This window comes from Vigna unguiculata, chromosome 3, assembly GCF_004118075.2.
Source record: "Vigna unguiculata cultivar IT97K-499-35 chromosome 3, ASM411807v1, whole genome shotgun sequence".
In the NCBI taxonomy this organism is placed as follows: Eukaryota; Viridiplantae; Streptophyta; class Magnoliopsida; order Fabales; family Fabaceae; genus Vigna; species Vigna unguiculata.
In genome coordinates this window covers 40,358,515-40,381,168 of record NC_040281.1, presented here as the reverse complement: position 1 = coordinate 40,381,168, position 22,654 = coordinate 40,358,515, and the positions used below count along the sequence as shown (strand labels likewise).

Here is a 22,654-nt window from a genome sequence, read left to right as displayed (position 1 = left end):
TATTAAGCAGTAGTTTTTGACTATTATTTTTTAGTGTTATATATATATATATATATATATATATATATATATATAAAGATATGGAAATCAAGTATTTAAAAGTAAAAAATCACAAACCGATTAGAATTTGACGATTTAGACCTTATGCAAGAATATGAAGAACATGGATGTAAAATAAATTCTTATATGTGGTTATGCACGGATAGAATTTGTAATGGGGAAGAATGAATATTCGTGGATAATGAATATGCGTATCTTTTATACTCGCATATTAATGATACAGACACATGTATTATAGTGGTTGTATAGTGAATATTCGTATTCGCTATACTAAAATTTAAATTAAAAAAAATATGATTAAAATATTAACACATTATTTTTAATGGATTTTTATCAATTGGTTTTAAACAAACTTCATTTCTTTATTTAATTGTACTTTTTGTTAACATAAACTCATGTTTTAGACTCATCTACTTAGTAGCGAAACTCAGACAAAAATTCTAAAGGTACCAAATTAGATTTTTTATATAGAAATTATTATTTTTAATTGAAAAAAAATTCATTTTTTTCATTTTCTCTACTTAAAACAATCACACATGATAGTAAAATAAGAAAAATAGGACTATCATTCACTATCATATTATAAAAAAAAAAATCATAAAATAAACACAAAATCTCTAAATTTCAAATTTAGGATTATACTAATTTGGGAAAAAAATATAAGTATGATTTATGTCGATTTTATAAAAAATTCCTAAAATCATAATTAGGATGATTGATAATATTTTGGGAAAAAACTTAATTTAGGACATATCATATGAGAATGATTATTCAATCTCTTTGTGAAAGAATGTGTTTAAGAATGTGTTATTCAATCTCTATGTGAGATCATTGTGAGAATGCATTTTTCAACATATTTGTTTTTCAATATCTGTTTCTCAATCTATTTCTTTGTCTTTTTTTTTCTCTTCTCACAATTTCTTAATGGTTTATCTTATAACTAGATACATAACTATAATTTCTTTTATTGACAAAGGTATTTATCACATTAATTTTTATTTAATTTTTTATTATATTTTTTCATAATATAAACTTAATAAAAATAAGGGTTAAATATGTTTTTGGTTCCTCAAGTTTCAGTGAAATTTGGAATTAGCCCCTCATCAAAACTTTTGACCAATTTAGTCCTTCATTTTTCAAAATGCATGAATTTAGTCCTTTTAACCAAATTTTGTTAAGTTTATCTGATGTTTCAAGTGCATTTCATGATAGTATTTAAATTATTTACACTGTTTGACACATTTTTGCTTCAATATTAACTTAAATACTATCATGAAATGTGCTTGAAACGTCAGATAAACTTAACAAAATTTGGTTTAAAGGACTAAATTCACGTATTTTGAAAGATGAATGACTAAATTGGCATAAAGTTTTGATGAAGGACTAATTCCAAAATTCACTGAAACTTGAGGGACCAAAAACATATTTAACCCTTAAAATAATATATACATATAATTTTTAAAAATATATATAAATATATGTAAAAACTAAAACAAAAAAACTTTGGAAGAGCAGTCATCACCAAGGTCCACCGATGCATCTACTAAACTCGTGTTCTAAACACATTTACTTGTAGCTAATAGGGTTAACTTTGTGTATATATAACACACTTATTATAACATTTTATATACACTAAATAATATATAATCTCCTTCTTCATATATTTATTTCTTCGTATATTTATTTGTTCTCTACACAGTACCAGGAACCCCAAACAATTTATGATTGAGACGGAATTTTTGCAATAATTCTCTCTCCTAAACTCTAAGTCGTTGTCACAAATTTGATGACCTAAGTCCTAAGTCCTTCTTCATATTTTTTTTTTGGTTTTCTACACTTTTAAAAATGAATTTATATTTTAAATTATTTTTAAAAAAATATTTCACAAATTACATTTTAAATATATTAATATATAAACAAATTTATTATACAGTATCGATTAAGTTATTTATAATCTTTCCACTCATTTCTTTCCTTTTTCTCTTAATCAAAAACAATTTTAATTTGTACTCTCTCCTCTTTTATTTGTTTTCTTTTTTCCACTTCCTCAACCTCCTCTTTAATCTAAAGTAACAACTAAAAAGGAAACTTATGTAGATTCTGAATACAGTTACATATGTAGTTAAATATTGTAAAACACAAATTCATAAGTTTTTTCTTTATAGAAAGTGGGAGAAAGACTTTTGGTAGCATGTGGGGCTGTTTCCGAACAGGACCGAATGCAACCGAATTTGATTTTGCTTTATTGGATGACAGCTTGGAAGTGAGAGACTCTGCATGCATGCCTTTGTCCGGTAACCTGTTATTTATTTATTGGATTCAAATTAAAATCATAATTTATTCAACAGAAGATTTTTTAATGAATAAATAAGGAAATTTATAATCAGTATATAATGATATGAATTTTAACACAGAAAGTTAGATTAATTGAGTAAAATAAATAATAAAAAAGAAAAAATTATGGGACAAACATCAGCGTTAAACATGTCAAACATGCATGCATGTCAAAGCGCGAACAGTATGAGAATTGTATTTTGGTGGGTCCGAAATAAAAAATAATCACCGACATGTGCGCGTTCCAGGTGTAGCCCCAACCAACGTTCTTCAAACCATAGATTCACGGCTTTCTTAATAAGAACAATGTCGATAAATGTTGACGTTGTGTCATACCTAATTAATAATTATGCATTTATACCTCTCTATTTAATTCTTATCTTCATTTTCTCTCTTCTTCTTTTTTCTTTTCTTTCACTTTCATAAAAATGTCTTTTTGGACAAGGATGAAAAATTAGACGTAACAATTAGATTAATTGAAAATTTTTCAAAAAGTAAAATAGAATAGGATTAATAAACAAAATAAAATGCCCATAGTAAATATTAAACAACTGAAAGTTAAAAAAGAAAATAGTTTCAGAGTGTCTTTTTCTTTATATTTTAAGGAAATTTTAACTTTTGATGTTTTAGTTTACTAAAATAAAATAGCATAATAAACACATAGAAATAATAACTTTAATATTCTTGATTTTGAGAATCTTATATAATCTTATTATTTTTAATGATGAATGTTTAATCTTTATCGTATAGAGATATGTAATTAATTAATTAATTAGATAGCTAAAAGACATAAATTAAATATGTATGTATATATTTTCTTAAAGCATAACAAAATTAGCTCCCTCTAATTAGGGTCTTAAATCTTTCCATTTAGCTAGCAAGATCATGGTCGGACCTGATTTCGATAAATTAAATATATGTAATCAAATTTAAATTATTACAACCTTAGTTATTAGTTTTTGTTTGACAATTGTTATTTATAACCTGTAGTTTTTTTAGTAAAAAATATAAGTGCAATTTTTAGTTAAATATTACTTGATTTGTTGTCATTCTTAAAAGAAAAAACTAATCAAACACTATTTGTTCAAAATTCATAATTAATCACTATAATACATATTTAAAATCATTTGACATTAGACCTATTCACTTCTGTTATTCTTACCTCAATAGTACGAGAAAGGTTGTCATAATTTAGTAATTTACGTTAGAAAAAAAAAAGCACTCTTTAAGTTAAATTTGTTAAATAAAAACATAATTCTTTTACTCATTATCACTTCACTTCACTCCCTTTCTTTACGTCTTTATCTTTTTTCTGTCTATTCTTTCCCTCTCAGCAATAAAGATTCACGTCAAGGTGCTACGCGTTAACATAACCCATTCAAATAAAGCAAAATGTTTTTCCTAGGAAAATAAAAAGAAAAGAAAATAAAATAAATAAATGTGTATATAAGATTGTGTTCTTGCAAGTTCCAAGTGCATCAACACCACATTTATCTTCCTCAGTGAAGACTTGTCGTTAGCTGAAGCATTTTACAGGCCACCATTTTCCTCGACATCCTTTCACTTACCATTTAAGGTATAGCCCACTGTGTTTCATGTATATCTTCTTTGTTTCTTCATACTATTTTTTTTTTTTTAATAATTTCTCGTCAGTAGTTTGTGGGGTGGGAAGTTTCTGTTATGGGCATTTTGAATGCTGGAAAAGTTTTTAACTTTATCCATGGTGGAGAGTTGCTGATCCAGGAAGTGTTGGGATGGGATCCATTATCTGTTTTTGGTCTGATATTCAAATAGGGAAATGCTAGTTTGTGGATTTTCCGTTGTAGGTACTAATGGGGGTATTGGAGTGTGATAGTGTCTCATATTTCGTTTTTCTAGGCTGCTTTGTTGAATTGATTAAGCTTTCTGATGCCAAACGGATGAAGTTCTTTACTGATTCGAAGATTGTTCAATGGATTTAAAATGTTTCATCTTCCTTTGCAACAACGGTTCTAATAATAATATCTTGTAATTTATTTGTAGATCAGATTCTTCTAACTTAACTATGCATGTCTTTTCTATGTTGTCTGCATATTTCTCGTGCCTTTTTTAATCTGCATTTCTGTCGGTGCAAGAATTTAAGCCTGAAAACTCTATCAAAACAACATCAAAAGGTGCCTTTTTGCCAGTTCATGCTCAACTGAAGGATTTCCTCTGTCTTTTCTCATTTTATGTTTATAAAATCAAACTTATTGGTTGATTATTTTCGGGAAATTAGTAGAGTTGATCATTTGTTGGTAACTTGAATGCACAAGTGATGCGATGAGAGGATAGGAAAATGATAAAAACTTGTCCTTGTTTTGGTGTGATGACGCTGGTTTTATAAAAAGTTTGTACGACATATTGTTTCTTTATGTTAAATAAAGAACACACCCTATTGATACTTCCAAGGTGCAATTTCTCTTTTTTTATGCATAAGTTTATTGTTTGCTATTTGTTTGATTGGTGCAGAATGAAGGCCAGTAGAATGGGCCAATGGTTAAGTGTGCTAATATGTGTGCTACTATTACTAAAGGCAGAAGGGGTTCCTGTGGGAATCACTTTTGTTGAAAATGCAGTGGCAAAAGGAGCTGGTGAGAAATTTCTTCTATTTTTAGGATTGTTTATAGTAGGTTTGAAATTGATGTTTGAAATCTTGTGCAGTTTGTTTGGATGGGAGTCCACCAGCTTACCACTTCCATAAGGGTTCTGGAGCAGGGATTAACAACTGGATTGTTCACTTTGAGGTATGTTTCCTTCTGCAACATGGCTTCAATATCATGAGAGTCTTTTACCAACTCAGGAAAACATCCATTTTAATTTAAACTTTGAGTTTGTTCCATTTATGTTTTCTGAGTACGTGTACAAATATTGATTTGTTAAATTGAGAACTGGATCAGAAGGTGCATTTGTAATTTTTTATATGGGTTGTGTTTTTGCCAAGGTTTATGAAGGTATTCCCACATAAATGGGCATGGGAGAATTTGACATTTTTGTTATTGGTATTAGTTTATCTTAAAAAGTATCCCATGTTTTTCTTTGTTTTTGGTCAAAATGTTCCAAGAAATGTAATAACATATACCTTGAAACTTAGTCATGTATTTCAATTCTTAAGTCTCAAATTTGGTTATTGAAATTATAGGAATTAAGGATTTAGGTTGAGGAGGAGTGAAAGACAGAATGACTTTAGATAATAACCATAGAATTTTGTTCCTGTGCACTTCTTAGTTTCCACACTCTCACCCAATCATTAAAGACCGTGTTTGTTAAATATGTTGATTTTTGTAATAACTAGCTTAAAAGTCATTTCAAAATTATTTTATTGTTGACCTTGAAAATTCTTTTCATTACATGATAATTAAACTCAATATAATATAGCGTTGATACGTGATTTATAAATATTTGTTCATTTTTAAGTCTGACTCTCTCTGTATATACGTACGTTTTTCCTTATAAATTTTTTAGAGAATGAACCGATAAGCAAGAGTATATTTAAGAAGTATGTTATTAGCATATCTCTTTTAACGTTGTATAGATATGACAACATTGGTTAATTAGGTTGTCCTTTTTGGTGAAACCTACTCTTGATGCAATATATGAAATTTGGTAAGTTCTCTATTTTTGTTGATGATCTTTAATACAATTTCTTTTAGGGAGGAGGATGGTGCAACAACGTCACTTCTTGCCTTTCTCGTAGGGACACTCGATTAGGCTCATCTAAGAAAATGGATACCCAACTTTCCTTTTCTGGATTTTTTAGTAACAGTAAAAAGTTCAATCCAGGTAACGTCTACAAATTAATAAACAGTGTTTTGATTGTTTATCTCATGAATCTATACCTAAAAATGTTATATGTTCCAGATTTCTATGATTGGAACAGAATCAAGGTTAGGTATTGTGATGGGTCATCATTTACTGGTGATGTTGAAGCTGTTGATCCAGTAAGTTTTACAAGTTCAAAGGAATATTGCACTGTAAATTTGTAGGAAAATATTAATTAATTTTCTTTTTGCTGACGTTTTATAAGATTATTTTATAAATCAGGCAACCAATTTGCACTTCAGAGGAGCAAGGGTTTTTGCTGCCGTTGTTGATGATTTACTTGCAAAAGGAATGAAAAACGCTCAAAATGTATGGGACACACTGATGATTACGTACTTTTGTCTTCATCTTGAATAATTTTTAATTCACTAGTTGAAACTTGTGACTTTAGGCAATTATCTCTGGATGTTCTGCTGGAGGATTGGCTGCAATTTTAAACTGTGATCGATTCAAATCACTGCTACCTGGAACAACTAAAGTGAAATGCCTTGCAGATGCTGGTTATTTTATCAATGTGTAAGCTTCTTTATTTGCTTTGTAGTTATCCTTTTTACCTGAATTCTGTTGAAGTTTGTTAAGTCATGTAATGTAATGATTCAATATGTTTTTGTTTGTGCAACAGCAAGGATGTCTCTGGGGCACAGCGCATTGAAGAGTTCTACAGTCAAGTTGTTCAAACACATGTACTTGTTCTTTCTCTCATTATGTTTCCCTGTACCATCTCACAAGCACATGCTGTTAATGTTTTCACTCTCTCTGTTTAGAAGAAACTTTCTGAAGCTTTCACCAATGGTGACTAACCTTCTTTTTCTTCTTTATTTTAGGGCTCAGCTAAGAATTTGCCTGCATCCTGCACTTCAAGACTCAGACCAGGGCTGGTAAGTTTGTGAATTCCAATACTTTTTTTACCTTTGTGACTCTTTGGTGTTACTAATACTTCTTCTGAATAATTTGTAGTGCTTTTTCCCACAAAATGTGGTATCACAAATCAGTACGCCAATCTTCTTCGTAAATGCAGCCTATGATTCATGGCAGGTCAGATTATTCTCTTTCTCAAAAAAAAAAAAAAAAACATCATTTTAATCCTGAAATGGTGTTACGTATTGTCCCAACTTAAAAAGGCCACTATGTTTATATTCATTGATCAGTTGGTGCTAGTTCTGACATTTATCTCAAAATTCATATATGAGGATTTATACAAAACAATGTGATTAATTTTGCTTAACTTTAGAGAAAATTCTACTGTCACAAACTGAGCCAAGGTTTTCCTACACATGATTTCTATCTTAGAATACTATATTATATATACCAATATGAACATTTTGTTTTCCAATGAGAACACTGTAAATGATAGATGATTGAAATTGTGAATCATATTTCCCCTCCAATGAAGTGCTCAATAACTCATCTCATCATAAAGTTAATGTTGCTACCACCATATTGCTATTAATAAGTGATGATATAATATTTTTTGTGATCCCTAACATATTACTTTGATTCAGATCAAAAACATTGTGGCACCAGGTGCTGCTGATCCCCATGGCACCTGGCGTGAATGCAAGCTTGATATAAAAAACTGCTCACCAAATCAACTCAGTGTAATGCAAGGTGAACATCTTCGGATCTCAGTAACATGTCACACTTAAATTCACTGATACCAAAACTCTAATTTATGATCTCATTTGATGCATGATTTCAGTATTCAGGACTGATTTCCTAAGGGCATTTGGTTCTGTTGGGAACTCTCCATCAAAAGGGCAATTCATAGATGGTTGCTATGCTCACTGCCAAACTGGAACACAAGAGACATGGCTGAGAAATGACTCTCCTGTGTTAGGCGGCACAGTAAGAAACTGCATAAAGATTTCCTTTCTAAAATATGTGTGCATCAAAATTTCTGACATATTTTTCTGAACACTTTGCAGACAATTGCAAAGGCAGTTGGAGACTGGTATTATGATCGAAAGCCATTTAAACAGATAGATTGTGCCTACCCTTGCAACCCAACTTGCCACAATCGTATTTTTGATCAGAATTAGCGTCCAGACGTGTAGATTTCAATTAAGCAGTATGTGAATTATCACTACAAACTATCATATAATAGTTGTTGGTGATTCTTCTCAAGTTGTTATAAATGAAGAAGATGTGTTTGATGATTTAGAAGCTTCCAAAGTAAGGGTATGCACCCTGATAAAAGGATGGTGGTAAATGTCACCATGCAACCACAAAAATCTATCATGATAGCTGCTATTGATAGCTAGTTATGGAAGCCTATTCAAATTGCACATGTTAGCTAAATCCTGTTTGTACTATTAAATTTTACGGTGAATAAATATTTTTAATAAGTAAAATTGTATTATAATTAAAAATCATAATATTTTTAAGATGCAAATTGTATTTTAAATTTATAACAACTAATAAATATTACAATACAATATTTTAGTTATTTATATTTTTTCTGTTGTAAGAGCTAGACCGTATCGGTCTGTTATAGCAGAAAATTAGGGCATTTTAATCCTGCGTTCTATCAAATTGCTCTTGTAGTTCATCATTCCGGATTTTATCGGGAATAAGAGTGGTGAGTGCTTTCCGGAATTGATTTAGTCTGAAAAAAAAAATTGGAAGAATAAATGAAGGGTGCAGTAAGAAATTTGATAAAGATGAAGAAAGAAATGGCTGAAAATCAGTGAATGTTCGTCTAGTCCATTTGGGGGTGAAACAGTCGAGAATAAGAAAAACAAAAAAAAAAATGTTTCACAATGGTTCTAAGATCTTTTTTTTTAAATTGTTATTTAGAGGTTATACATACTTGAAATTGTTTTCCATAAAAATAAAAAGTAAATATTCATCGTTCTGTTTTCAAAAAAGCTTATTATTTTCAGAGTATTGTGTTAAACCACAAGCCAAAATATTGTAAGAAATTTAACTTTTGTGTTTTTGAATATTAAAAAGTATATTGAAATTGAAATATAATTTAAAAATATAGATGAAAATAATAAATTGAAAAATAAAAGAAGTTAAGAAAATCAAACATTAACAAAGATAAAAGAATAGTGGTTTAACAGGGTGGTGAAAATATTGAGCTAATAGATAAATCTAATTTAATTCAAAATTATATTTAAAATTAATAAAATTAAAAGTTGAATTAAATTAAACGTATAATATATTCAGACACATAACTTCTGATAGTGATAAATGTTAACAACTTCTGAACTAAATTGTTAATAACTTCTAAATATGCTAAAATTTAAAAAAATAAAATCCTAAAAACATTGAAGAATAATTTTGAGAAACATATTTTTGTTGAGAATATAGATTTAGATTTAAAATATAAAAGTAGACAAATTCTACAATATTTAGGTACAAAATAATAATTGTAACAACATCTCTCCTGATTAGTTAGACTGAATAATTTAATTTTAATAATTTAGTTTAGTTTTGATAAGACTTAAACACTTTTAGTGATTTGGTTATAACATATATAACTTGTTTTATAAGAATGTATTAGGGACCTAGATCATCTTGGTCCAATAGGTCAGATGCATTTCGGTCCAATTTATGGATAAGTAGATATGGACTTAGATATACAAATGTATATTCCAGTATATATGAGCTCAAACATACAAACATCCCAATACACATGAGTTCAAGCATATAGGTGGTACATCCCAAATATATCTCGGACCATTTGCTCATGGGGAAGTAGTTGGTGCATAGGAAGGTCGAGGATACCCCAACCCATTGGCATTGAAGAAGTCGAGTACATCTCGACCCGTGACAGTTGTATCTCAACCCAATTAAAGGATATGTGATATACAAACGACATACAGGCACAAAGACGTGGATACACAATCTCAATTCTCGACAGTTATAATAAGGTATTTGTGGGTTTTATTAGTGTTTATGAAAGAATAAAAACGGTCTTGAAGGTAATAAAGTAATTATTAAAGTCAGGTATTATAAAATAAGATATACTCTTTAACTGTAAGATATCTAGTCTGAACTCAATGATTACACATCTTTAAATAACATCTTAGGAAGAGTCTTGTGAGGAAGAGATGAAAGATTGAAGACTTTTCGGTTCCATACAAGAACATATAATATTTGTATCAAGTTTATATCATATATATATATATATATATATATATATATATATATATTAATTTATCTTTCTTCAAATCTTTTACAAAACTATGTTATAAATAAATAAAGACTACTCGATATTAAGCGCAAAAAATAAACGATAAAACCTTATTTCATTGTAATTATATCGGATTGTCTTGTGTAAAGTGATTTGATCACTCAAATATCAAATGCAATTATGATACAATGTGTCTATATTCTAAATGAACAAAATTTTGTAAGAGAGATCTTTAAGAAAAGAAAACACAAAACGAAAAGATAAAGTATCACATGAAAAAGTATCAATATAAGATACCGACAAATTCAAATAAAACACTAATACAAGATAAAATATTTGCACATGAAGGGATTATATAAACAATTTCACTAATCCAAACAAATATTTGAATTGAAAATATATAGACTTTGCATGCAAGTATTTTAGGTGAGTATTCTCTCAGTTATTGTAAAATTATATTAGACCATCTAATAGACATTAATTCTCGAGTGAGTGATATTAGCAAAAATATATATATATATATATATATATATATATATATATATATATATATATATATATATATATATATATATATATATATATATATATATATATTCTCCTAACTTAAAAAATATAATTATCATTCTTTATTAGTTTCAAACTTTATTTTTATAATACTCTTAAAAATATATAGGTACTCATTATAATAATAATTACTAATAATTTAGAAGTTTGATTAGAAAAATAAAACAAATATCAAAACCAAATAACTTAATTCTAAAACATAATTACTTAATTGGCTCAAAAGAAATTTAATAGACTAAATTACGTAAGCAGACATAAAAATAAAATGAGTAAAAGTGTGGCTAAGTCGTTTCTTTCATCTCTCTGCATAAATTTAAATAAATATATTAAATAAGAGTATTATTTATCATTATTAGAGATTTTATATTTTCTTTCTTCGGATGATTTCTTTTTCTTAAAATTAGTAGATTTTAAGTCTAATTTAACTTTTAAATAGTAAATATTGAAGGTTGCAGCCATTTATATATTGTAAAATTGTTTTATCTCTTGTCCATGTAGGACTTCCAACACACCCTCTCACGTTAAAGTATATATATATATATATATATATATATATATATATATATATATATATATATATATATATATATATATATATATATATATATATATATATATATATATATATCTCATATTTTGAGATTAAACATTAATGGATGGTTCAATAACGGCCCAATAGCGGGTGGAACTATATGTCCAACAAACATAAATGTCACTAGGATAGACTTCGATGGCTCCGATATCATATTAAAAAGTGAATTTTAAACCTAACTCAACTTCACACTATTGATTTGTAAGATGAAGTTTATGCTCACTTATATATTATAAAATTATTTTATCTATGCGGTTCACATGTTCTCCTTTGTCGATGTCTGAAAAGATCAATACAATTCATTGTTTATCATGTCAAAAAACACTTAACATTATCATGTCAGAAAACACTTAACACTTAACATTGTTAGACGTATTACAACTATGCATTTTTTAAATACAGAAACCTAATAGGATTAAAGTTTGAAATTTGGACGAAAATAAAATTAAGACCAAGACATAATTAACTCCTTTATATATATATATATATATATATATATATATATATATATATATATATATATATATTAAAATCAGTAATACTGTGTCATATAATTAATTTATAATAAATCTAAAATAATTCAAATATTCAAAACTATTTACCTGCCAAAGAAATATTTTTAGAAGGTGCTAGAATCAAACGACCAAATTCTAACTTCATATTTATATGCATATTAACTTGGTAAAAGCTTTGAATTTGATTCCATTATTGCAAAAATGATTTTTAGGCTAAATAATGTGTAAAGTTTTAATTTTGAGTGTTGGATATGTATGCACCCATAATGGGGTTTATCTTGGATTTGAAAATAATGGATTGGTGGTCTTCAATGATGAAAGAAGTTGGTGTTTTAGAATAACTCAAATAGCCTTCATAGTGACCAAGCACTAACCATGGTCCAGGCTTTCACAAACCTAGACACCACAAAAGTAAAAGAAAGAGATCAACCAAATTGAAGATCTAATCCGACGCAAAACGCACACACCAATCATTTCACCCAAATCAATGCCAATCAAACATTTCAAAGCTAGATTCCCCTCATCCAAATACATCACTACCTCACCAACATAAACTCAAACATACAAACCCATAATAAGCAAAATAACAAAAAGTAAAAACCACCAAATCCGAAAGTGTGGTCCTTTTTAGGTCCTATGCAGATACTCTAAACTTTCATTTTGTTCAAGAAATGTCAATTTGGAAATATTAATAACATCAACCTAAGTATAAATTTAAGAGTTAAATATGTTTTTTTCCCTTAATTTTCAGTAAATTTTGGAATTAGTCCATTTTTAAATTTTGGACCAATTTAGTCCTTCATCTTTTGAAATACATGGATTTAGTCCTTTTAATCAAATGTTGTTTAGTTTATTTGACATTTCAAGCGTGTTTCATAATAGTATTTGACTTAACATTAAAGTAAAAGTGTGTCAAATGGTATAAACAGCTCAAATACAATCCATAAATACGTCTGAAACATCACATAAACCTAACAAAATTTGATTAAAATGACTAAACTCACGTATCTCAAAATATGAAGGACTAAATTGGTTCAAAGTTTTAAAAATGACTAATTTCAAAATTCACTAAAAATTAAGCGACCAAAAATATATTTATATGAAATTTAATGGATTTTATTACATGTGGTTTGCATATATATGAGATATGAACTTTAACGAGGACATGATGTTTAACAAAGGAGTGATAATAATATTAATATAAATAAATAATAAATAACAATATAAATAGTATAATAATAATAATAATCTTTTATTTTTATCATTAAAATATTTTTTAATCTATTATATTGATCAAATCATTCATTAATTTTCATAAACTTTAATATAAAATTTCTTTAGTTTTCATCATCTAGACCATTCATTAAATTTAGACCATTCACTAACTTTTACATACTTTCCTATGAAATCCCTTTATTTTTTTATTATATTTTCCTTGTTCAAAACAATTTCATTTTCATCTCTCTTTTCCTTGGAATCCATTCATTTATCCTCTTCAAATCTATCATCTAATCCAAAGTCCTCGTTACTTTTCTTTTTCTTTTCTTATTTTTTTCTGTCGTGATCTTCGTACAAATTGTTATGGTTCAAAATCAAGGTTCTAAGTTTAGGACACTTTTGCTTTCAGGTTTAATAGGCACCAAAAAGAGCTATTTTCAAGTGTTGTTAAGTGAGGACTAACTTGGTCGCTAAAAAAAGTCAAAGTCTTTGTTGGGTCTTCGTTGTTTTGAGCTATTTATTCAACACAGAATTCAATGGCAGTTATGTGGTCATTGTTGTCTTGGTCATACAGGTCAAAGGCATCGTGGAACTTCATGTTGGTGTTGTGGCTCAAACCTTTGGAACAGAAGGAGCTTTTACCTGTCTCAGCTACTTTTCTATCTATTGTCCAATTATGAACAAGCTTTAACATCTCAACTACTACTTAAAGTCATGTGCTACCACGTAGTTTCAAAGTTATTTAAAAACACATTTGCATGAACATCAATCAAATCATATCAAGTTTGAAAAAAAAATACAATTTCCTTGTTTGATGTCTTTTAGTTTTCCTATAATTGTTAGTAAAATATGTAAATTTAAAGAAAAATTGCATTTACTATTTTCTCTAAATTTAAAGTCGAGACTTATTTTTCTTAAATTTCAAATAAAAAGATACTCATATCTCTTTCTTTAACTTTTTAGGAAAAAAAGACACTCATTTCTCTTATAATATTTTAAAAAAATTATTTGTATAAAAATTTTCTAATTTTATATTTTAAGACTTTAATTTTACATTTTTATATAAGTTTTGATCAATACAATATTTTTAAGTAAAATACGGGATGCGAATATCCTTTGTTAAAATTATTATGTTTAGCATGATTTTCTTATAATATACATTGAATTCAATGGATTTGTTATCACCTTAGTGGCGATTACCTCTTTAAATTAATAATTTTAGAGCAACATAGAGTGAATATTATAGCAAGTAAAAGTTACGTCTGTTTATATATATATATATATATATATATATATATATATATATATATATATATATATATATATATATATATATATATATATATATATATATATATATATGAAACAAGTGAAGTGATAGAGATGTATGTTGATATTACATGTTTTTTTTTACTGGTGCAGTTTAATAATGTCGTCCAAACCACCAGACGTTAATTACTACGTAGTTAAGCTTTCACCTTAGTAATAATAACAACTTCATATTTTCTTGTAAACATTTAAAGTGTGCATTATGTAGCACGATACGTTTTATTCATAAAGGGTGGTTACGAATGATGTGCTAACAAAAACAACACTACTTCTCAACTAAATCAAATACTAAGAATTACTATGTTGCACTTTACACTAAAAGACAAAACAAAAATCCACCATACATGTTTTGTGAGTTTTATATTTTGCACCTTCAAGCATTTAGGTTCATCCATCACAATAATCCGTTAAAATTTGTTTTCATGGTGCCTTTTCACTTTCCTATAATCTTCCTTTTTAGCTCCCACACTTTTTTCCTTCTTTCTATGGTAGTTACTAATGATTTTTCTTCTTACCCAGAGAGATTTAAAAGTATAAGAAATCAAATTATCTCAAAACAATTAGTACAAACTTAATCACCCAAAATAATCTGTTTTTACTATATATTTGTCCATTTCAATCACTTTCCTTTGGTAATATCTTCAAGACAGTGGTTGTAGAAAAGAACTTACATGTATCTATAATATTAAAAAAACTAAGATGGAACGTGAAAAATAACTCTCACTTCAAAACTAAACTTAAAAACACACACTTAATTATATATATATATATATATATATATATATATATATATATATATATATATATATATATATATAGAGAGAGAGAGAGAGAGAGAGAGAGAGAGAGAGAATGAATGTTGCTATTTTCTGAAATGATAACTAATAAACAGAGGAGAAAGTGTTCCTTTACCAACTATAATTTATTTCTCTTCTTTAGATTAGATTGAAAGCCAAACTTTTCTTTTGGTTTGGTGAATAAAGCAAAACCAAATTTGGATGTGAATAAAAAAAAGTAATTTATTTCATTTAAATATTTGATAGTTTTCTTTTAACTATACATAACATTCGATAGCTATGTTTTGAGTGTTATATGGATGCCTAGTAAGTAGTTTGTCAATGACAACTCAATAAAATAGGTCTAGTCACTTCTTAAAATAAAATGTTTTTTTTTTGTAGTCATTTTATTAAAATTATATGTCTATTAAATATTTAACAATTTTTAATTAAATGTATGTTTTTAACTAGTTTTCTTTTTCTTTATCCTTTTAGTAGTTTTGCATCTTTTAAAAGCTGTATTTTAGTTCCTTTATTTTGAGTCAATTTCGTTCTTCTTAATATTGTGTGTTTTATATTTAAAATAATTAATTTTAATATAGTAATGATTTTAAATTATTATTATTAATATCTTTAGTGTCATGGTTCAGTCCAATCATATCATATCACCTTATCGGTTTCCACCTTATCTGTCTCTACATGATTGGTACTCTATTCATGTGGCAATAATGTATATTTAATGAACTGGTATTATCATTAAAACATTTAAATTACTTTTAATGATATTAAACGAATATCTTACTAATTGAAACAATAGCAGAAAAATATTCATATTGGAATAATTTTCTAAATAAGGGTGACAATTAGGTGTAAGGAAGAACACATTGACTGTTCTAATTCAGGTTTCTAGAACATTTTGGCATTCGTCATAAAAGTAAGTAAAATAAGTTTTGCACCATACTTGTTTATTTTACTTATTTATTTATTTACTTTTATATTTATATATAGGATAATATTTTTTTTATTTTTGTAGGAAACGAGAATAATTATAGAGGTAATGTCTCAAAATAAATGAGATGAAATAAATTTGATGATTCAAGAAGTTATTATCAAAATGGACAAATTTTTTTTCTATAAAATTTTAAACGAGACAGAAATAAAAAATGAATGATATTATACAATTTGTCAGCATAATGATCAAAATGATTTAGTAAAGATCAATCATCACAATTTGTAGATTGTATGACGATGATCTTAATTAATCATCGATCATAATATAAACTTGTAAATTGGATTATCAGTGATATTAATCACCTTATCATCCTATTACAATATAAAGTTGTTGATCAAATGACTAGTGATCTTAATTACCCATCACAACATAAAGTTATAAATCAAATCTCAATCACAACTTATAGTTATAGATTGAATGAATAATAATTTTAATCACTCAATCACAATCACAATGTAAAGATGTAGACAAAATTGTTAGTGATCTTAATCGTTCCATCAGAACACAAATTAATGATAAAATTTTTGGTGATCCTATAATTGATTGATCACAAGATTATCAAATTTTTTACGATCTTAATCCTTTAAATCAAATCATTGACGATCTCAATTGTCCAAATTAAAATTATTCACGATCTATAAAAAAAAAAAAATTATGTCGAACTTCTCGGTTCAAATCCCAAGGTTGGGGACTGTAATGTTATGATTAAGGTTCGATCCTATCACCCTACCTATCTCTACCCTATTTATACTCTATTCATGTGGTAATATAATGTACAGCAAAAATTATGATATCAACATTAAAACATTTAAATTATTTTCAATGATATTAAATAATATCCTACTAATAAATATAATGAATGATTATAAAAGAAAACTACTCATGTTAGAATAATTCTTTAACGAGCAACGTTCTATATTTTCTGACTAAAATATGATTATGGTTTAAGTTTGATATAAATTTAGAAATAGTCATAAGTCGTAATTTGGTTACTGTTTAGTTTCAAAATCATTTTTTTTTATCGTTAAAAATAATAACCGAATTATTTAATTTTTTTTTAAAAAAAAAACTATCATCATTATAGTTTACGCTTTTCACAAAAATTAGATAAAATATATTTTTGATTCCTGAAATTTAAACTTAATTTGAAAATAGTTCACAGTAAAAATTTGATCACTATTTGATCCATGCATATTCAAAATCATTGTTAATATTTAACAATAATACTACTATTAATAATGATAACATTATATAATAATAATAATATTATTATTATATTAATGTTAATAATAATATTAATATATCAATAATATTATTAATAATTATATTTCAGTAATATAATTATTTTACTCTTAATATTAATATTATTATTATTATTATATATTCTTATTAATTACTAATATTACTAATAATAATAATAATAAATTATTATTATTATATATTAATAATAATAATAATAAATAATAATAATATTATTAATTGTTATTAATATCATTACTGATATATTAATATTATTAATTATTATTTATATTATTTATGATATATTATCATTATTATTAATATTAATAATAGTTATAATATTATTATTTATTTTAATATTACTAATAATTATACATAATAATAATTATTATTATTAATAATATTTAATAATAATACTATATTATTTTTATATAATAATAATATTATTATTATTCAATATACAGGGATGAAACAACGATCAAATTTTGATTAGGGACCATTTTCACATTAAATTCAAACTTTAGGGACCAAAAACATATTTGTTTCAATATTCGGACAAGCGTCGGCTAGGCTGGTGCTAGTTTTTTATTTTATAAAAAGTATTAAATAACATGTAACACTTCATTTGTTATTTTTAACACCGTATAGAAATAGGGACAAAAATAATAATTTTGAAAATACATAACTAAATAGTGACCAAATTTCGACAAAAATCATTTCCAAATTTAAGTCTTACTTCAGATACCAAAATCATATCTTTCAATTATTTATATTGTATATTCAGCATTGATAGTCATTGTATTCTAACACTGTTTAAAACGAGGAATAATTCATACCGATTCCATAGTTAATAAAAAATGTTAATGTTATCGTACTTTTATTTTATTAAGCGTTTAAATCGACAAAGTTCATTTAAAATAGAATATTATGGCTAGAGTTTCTTTTATGAGTTATCACTAACTACTTATGAACGCACGTCTTCATTTTATAGAATGTTTGGTTGCAAGTTGTCCCAATGTAAAATCACTTAAAAATAGGTGGTTGATGTATTAGTTGTAATTTGAAATTATACAAATGAGTTTCTCTTAATTGTACTCTATTTTCCTCGTAACTTTTAATTAAGTTACATATTCATCAGTACATAGACATAAATATAACTAATATGTACTTATCATATACTATAAAACGAAGAAGGATCAAATAAAAAAATATACATGTTATATAAAATTAAAATATTATTAATTTATTAATTCATAAATTTAAATATGGTCCTATTTCTTGTAATGATGTTTTATTTAGGTTTAATTACTTTATTTTTATTATTTGGTGTATTTAATTTGATCTCATTATGAATATAATTAATCGAGTTTTTTTTAAAGTATTACTGATTTTAATGTAATTTATAATCGTTATAGTATGATAATTATAAACTTTGTTACATTAATTTTAACTTAATCTTAAAAAATTATATTTATAAACTAAGAAAAAAATGTAGAAAAATGGAAAGGGGAGTAAATCTTACCTAGATATACGTATCTCACACATCATCTTAACTAATTAAATAAAAAATAAATTTAAAACACTTACCACTCTCTCACATTTAATATATACATATTTTGGATATTTTATTATTATTATTGTACAATACCTAGCCAAACTCAACCAAGTAAACAGTGTGCATATCGAAACCACCTAGTACCCGGACATCACCAACATAAGCCATCTAGGCAAGTAGCCGGTCGAGACCGACTACTCCAATGAACTTAAACTAACATCAATGCCCCGCGTTCAATAGGTCTCAAGGGCCTGGTTTGGGGCCCAGGCCCATTCATGGCCCAAACTACAGCCCATGACAAAACCCAGCCCATGAAATGGTCAAACGTCATTAATGCCCTATAAATACACGTGGACCCCATCATTTAAAGGTACGCATTCATTAATCACTGATTTGACTCTCTGAGAGCTTTGACTTACTTGAGCTTCGGAGATTCTTCTGCAGGTAACCCCTCCTGGGTTCAAGCTGACATGTATCGACCGGGAAGAGGCCAACTGAAGAGATAGCGGACTACATGGTAAGGTGACGCTTGTGTCTAACCTCTTGTTTGTTCTTCTGCAGGAACAATTATTATTATTTAACTGATAACTTAATTCAAGTAAAAATTTCAATCCCTCTTCTTCTCAACTTTACAGAACACGTTTATCATTATTTTCTCATTACCACTCAACCATTTTTTATTATCTAACTAAAAGCTTGATTCAAAGTGAGAGTTTCAATCATAAATAAGTTACTTAAAATTTATAACTAAAAATAATTACATAAAAGTCACAGTTGTGAATAATTATTTAAAATGATTTATAACATCAATACATAGCTTATTTATTTTTGCTAAAAGTTTCAATTTTTTCATCATAAATTATTTATTTTTATTAAAAATTTCAGTTTTTTCAAGGCATAACAGAATATTTGATTCAAACAATACATAAATAAATCTATTTTTTGACAATTATTTTTTATAAAAAATACTTTAATATTTAGAAAATATTTTCTATTTTATCATTTAAAAGAAAAGTTTATCTTAAATTCTCCAAATCATTATGATGATGCTTAAATAATTACTTATAATTGAAACTTTAAACAATTATACTTAGTTATAAAATTTAAATAACTATTTATGACTAAAACTTTTATTTTTAATTGAATTTTCATTTAAAAACATATTCTCTAAACTTAAGAGAAAAAAAATGAATTTTAATTTTGAATTACGTATTTAATTAACTAATAAAAATAATTTCAAAATTTATATCTATTAACTATGAGAGAATGAGAAATATTTTAAGTTTTGTTTTAATTAAAGATTAAATTGTAATTAGTTGCTTGTAAAAGTTATCTGTTAGACTACAGTTACTGAGATCACGGGTCTGCTCTGCTAGGCACTTACTTCGATGTGTTTCATAATAGAACAGAGTGTAAGTTTGTTTTATGGTAATTTTGTTTTCCAATGCAAACTCCGGTAGTTGTTTCCTTCACAATATGTTTGTCTCGGACAATGTGTTTTTGTAAGAGGAAAGAAGAGACCTAATTTACAGGAATACTTTCTATTTAGATTTACGAAGAAATACATGAATAATTTCTTGACGAACACCTGAAAGTCTACATCACCCACGTTGCCATATACACATCCCAAGACGCAGTCTTTTGCAAAGCTTTCCCCACCACCCTCAAAGGCCCTGCCCTAGAATGGTTTACCACCCTCCCACCCTACTCAATTGATAGCTTCGACACCCTTTCACACATGTTTTCCACACATTTCGCTGGAAGCCGCCCACATCAAACCACCACCATATCCCTACTGGGTATCAGACAGGAACCCAATGAACCACTCAGAACATTCATGATCGCTTCAGTAAAGCCGCACTTCGTACACCACACCTTAACCAGGAAATGATACTTCAATGTATGACCCTCACCCTACAACCCGGCCCCTTCGCCAACAACGTCTACCTCCACCCACCCACCTCCATGCACGAACTCAAGCTGCGCGCAGCTGACTACGTTCGCATGGAAGAAATGCAAACTCTTCACACCAAATTCTGTAACGACTACGCCGCCAACACCTCCAACCCCACCTCCAATCCCACCCCACAGCCTCACCCGCGCCCTGACACCCGCCCACGCGAACCCCGCCAACCTCGCTTCACCAGATATGCTCCACTCACGGTAGCCCGCTCCCGCATCTTAGACGAGGCCCTCCAAGCTGACCTCCTCCCCCCACCACGAAAGACAACCACCCCTCCTAACGCCAACATGACCAAGTATTGTCGATACCATCGCAACCACAGTCATACTACGGAAGAATGCAAAGCGCTCCAGGATAAAATCAAAGAACTGGTACGTGCCGGCCACTTTCGCCGCTTCATCCGTAGGGATGACAACTCCTCCTCCTCCCGATCCCGCCACCCTCCACGGCATGACCACAGACGACAACCAAGCAACGCCCACCAAAATAGCCACCCCACCCAACCCAACAACCAACAACCAGAGCCCGCCCACACCAACATTACCCCTGCCGACCCCACGCCAAACAACGAGCTGTCAGGAAATATAACGCAAACCTACACCCACGATTGTTTGTCGTCGGAGACCTAGTATGGAGAATGGCCAGCAGTGCTAGAAAGAAGGATGGCAAGTTCTCCGCCAATTGGGACGGCCCATACCGCATACGAGAAGACACAGGAGGAGGGGCTTATCGCCTAGAACAATTATCTGGGAAAGAGATTCCCAACACATGGAATATATCCCACCTCAAGTTCTACTTCAGCTGAACATGTATCATAGTCGAATCAATACTTGTAACCATGGGTGTACTCTTTTTCCTCACTTGGTCTTTTTTCCCTAAGGAGGGTTTTGGCCAAGGAGGTTTTAACGAGGCACCCCTATTTGAATAAATAAAAAGAATGGTTCCCTACTTTAGGACTCTATCCCTCTAACTTGGTTCATTCGTTTTAAGTTCCCCACCCTTACCCCAAGTAAGCGGCCTGGGTCGAACACCCTCTATCCTTGGTTCATTCGTTTTAAGTTCCCCACCCTTACCCCAAGTAAGCGGCCTGGGTCGAACACCCTCTATCTTGGTTCATTCGTTTTAAGTTCCCCACCCTTACCCCAAGTAAGCGGCCTGGGTCGAACACCCTCTATCCTTGGTTCATTCGTTTTAAGTTCCCCACCCTTACCCTAAGTAAGCGGCCTGGGTTGAACACCCTCTATCTTTGTTCATTCGTTTTAAGTTCCCCACCCTTACCCCAAGTAAGCGGCCTGGGTCGAACACCCTCTATCTTTGTTCATTCGTTTTAAGTTCCCCACCCTTACCCCAAGTAAGCGACCTGGGTCGAACACCCTCTATCTTTGTTCATTCGTTTTAAGTTCCCCACCCTTACCCCAAGTAAGCGGCCTGGGTCGAACATCCTCTATCTTTGTTCATTCGTTTTAAGTTCCCCACCCTTACCCCAAGTAAGCGGCCTGGGTCGAACACCCTC

General features: G+C 28.8%; 1 protein-coding gene across 1 annotated transcript; it reads left to right on the top strand.

The window, feature by feature from the left end:
* Nucleotides 1-3,804: 3,804 nt before the first annotated feature.
* Nucleotides 3,805-8,585, top strand: LOC114174900 (pectin acetylesterase 8-like). Its single transcript, XM_028059634.1, has 13 exons — nucleotides 3,805-3,970; nucleotides 4,885-5,006; nucleotides 5,077-5,159; nucleotides 6,066-6,195; nucleotides 6,274-6,353; nucleotides 6,457-6,543; nucleotides 6,626-6,750; nucleotides 6,857-6,917; nucleotides 7,059-7,112; nucleotides 7,192-7,269; nucleotides 7,737-7,842; nucleotides 7,934-8,079; nucleotides 8,160-8,585. The coding sequence occupies exons 2-13, from the start codon at nucleotides 4,886-4,888 to the stop codon at nucleotides 8,271-8,273; spliced, it is 1,185 nt and encodes a 394-aa protein (XP_027915435.1). The 5' UTR covers nucleotides 3,805-3,970; nucleotide 4,885; the 3' UTR covers nucleotides 8,274-8,585.
* The last annotated feature ends 14,069 nt before the right edge of the window (nucleotides 8,586-22,654 follow it).

Excerpts from the sequence above, each read along its gene's own strand:
- LOC114174900 (XM_028059634.1), top strand. The coding sequence starts at position 4,886 with ATGAAGGCCAGTAGAATGGGCCAATGGTTAAGTGTGCTAATATGTGTG. Across the intron at positions 5,007-5,076 it reads TGCAGTGGCAAAAGGAGCTG|TTTGTTTGGATGGGAGTCCA; the intron begins GTGAGAAATTTC and ends AATCTTGTGCAG. Across the intron at positions 6,196-6,273 it reads CAGTAAAAAGTTCAATCCAG|ATTTCTATGATTGGAACAGA; the intron begins GTAACGTCTACA and ends TATATGTTCCAG.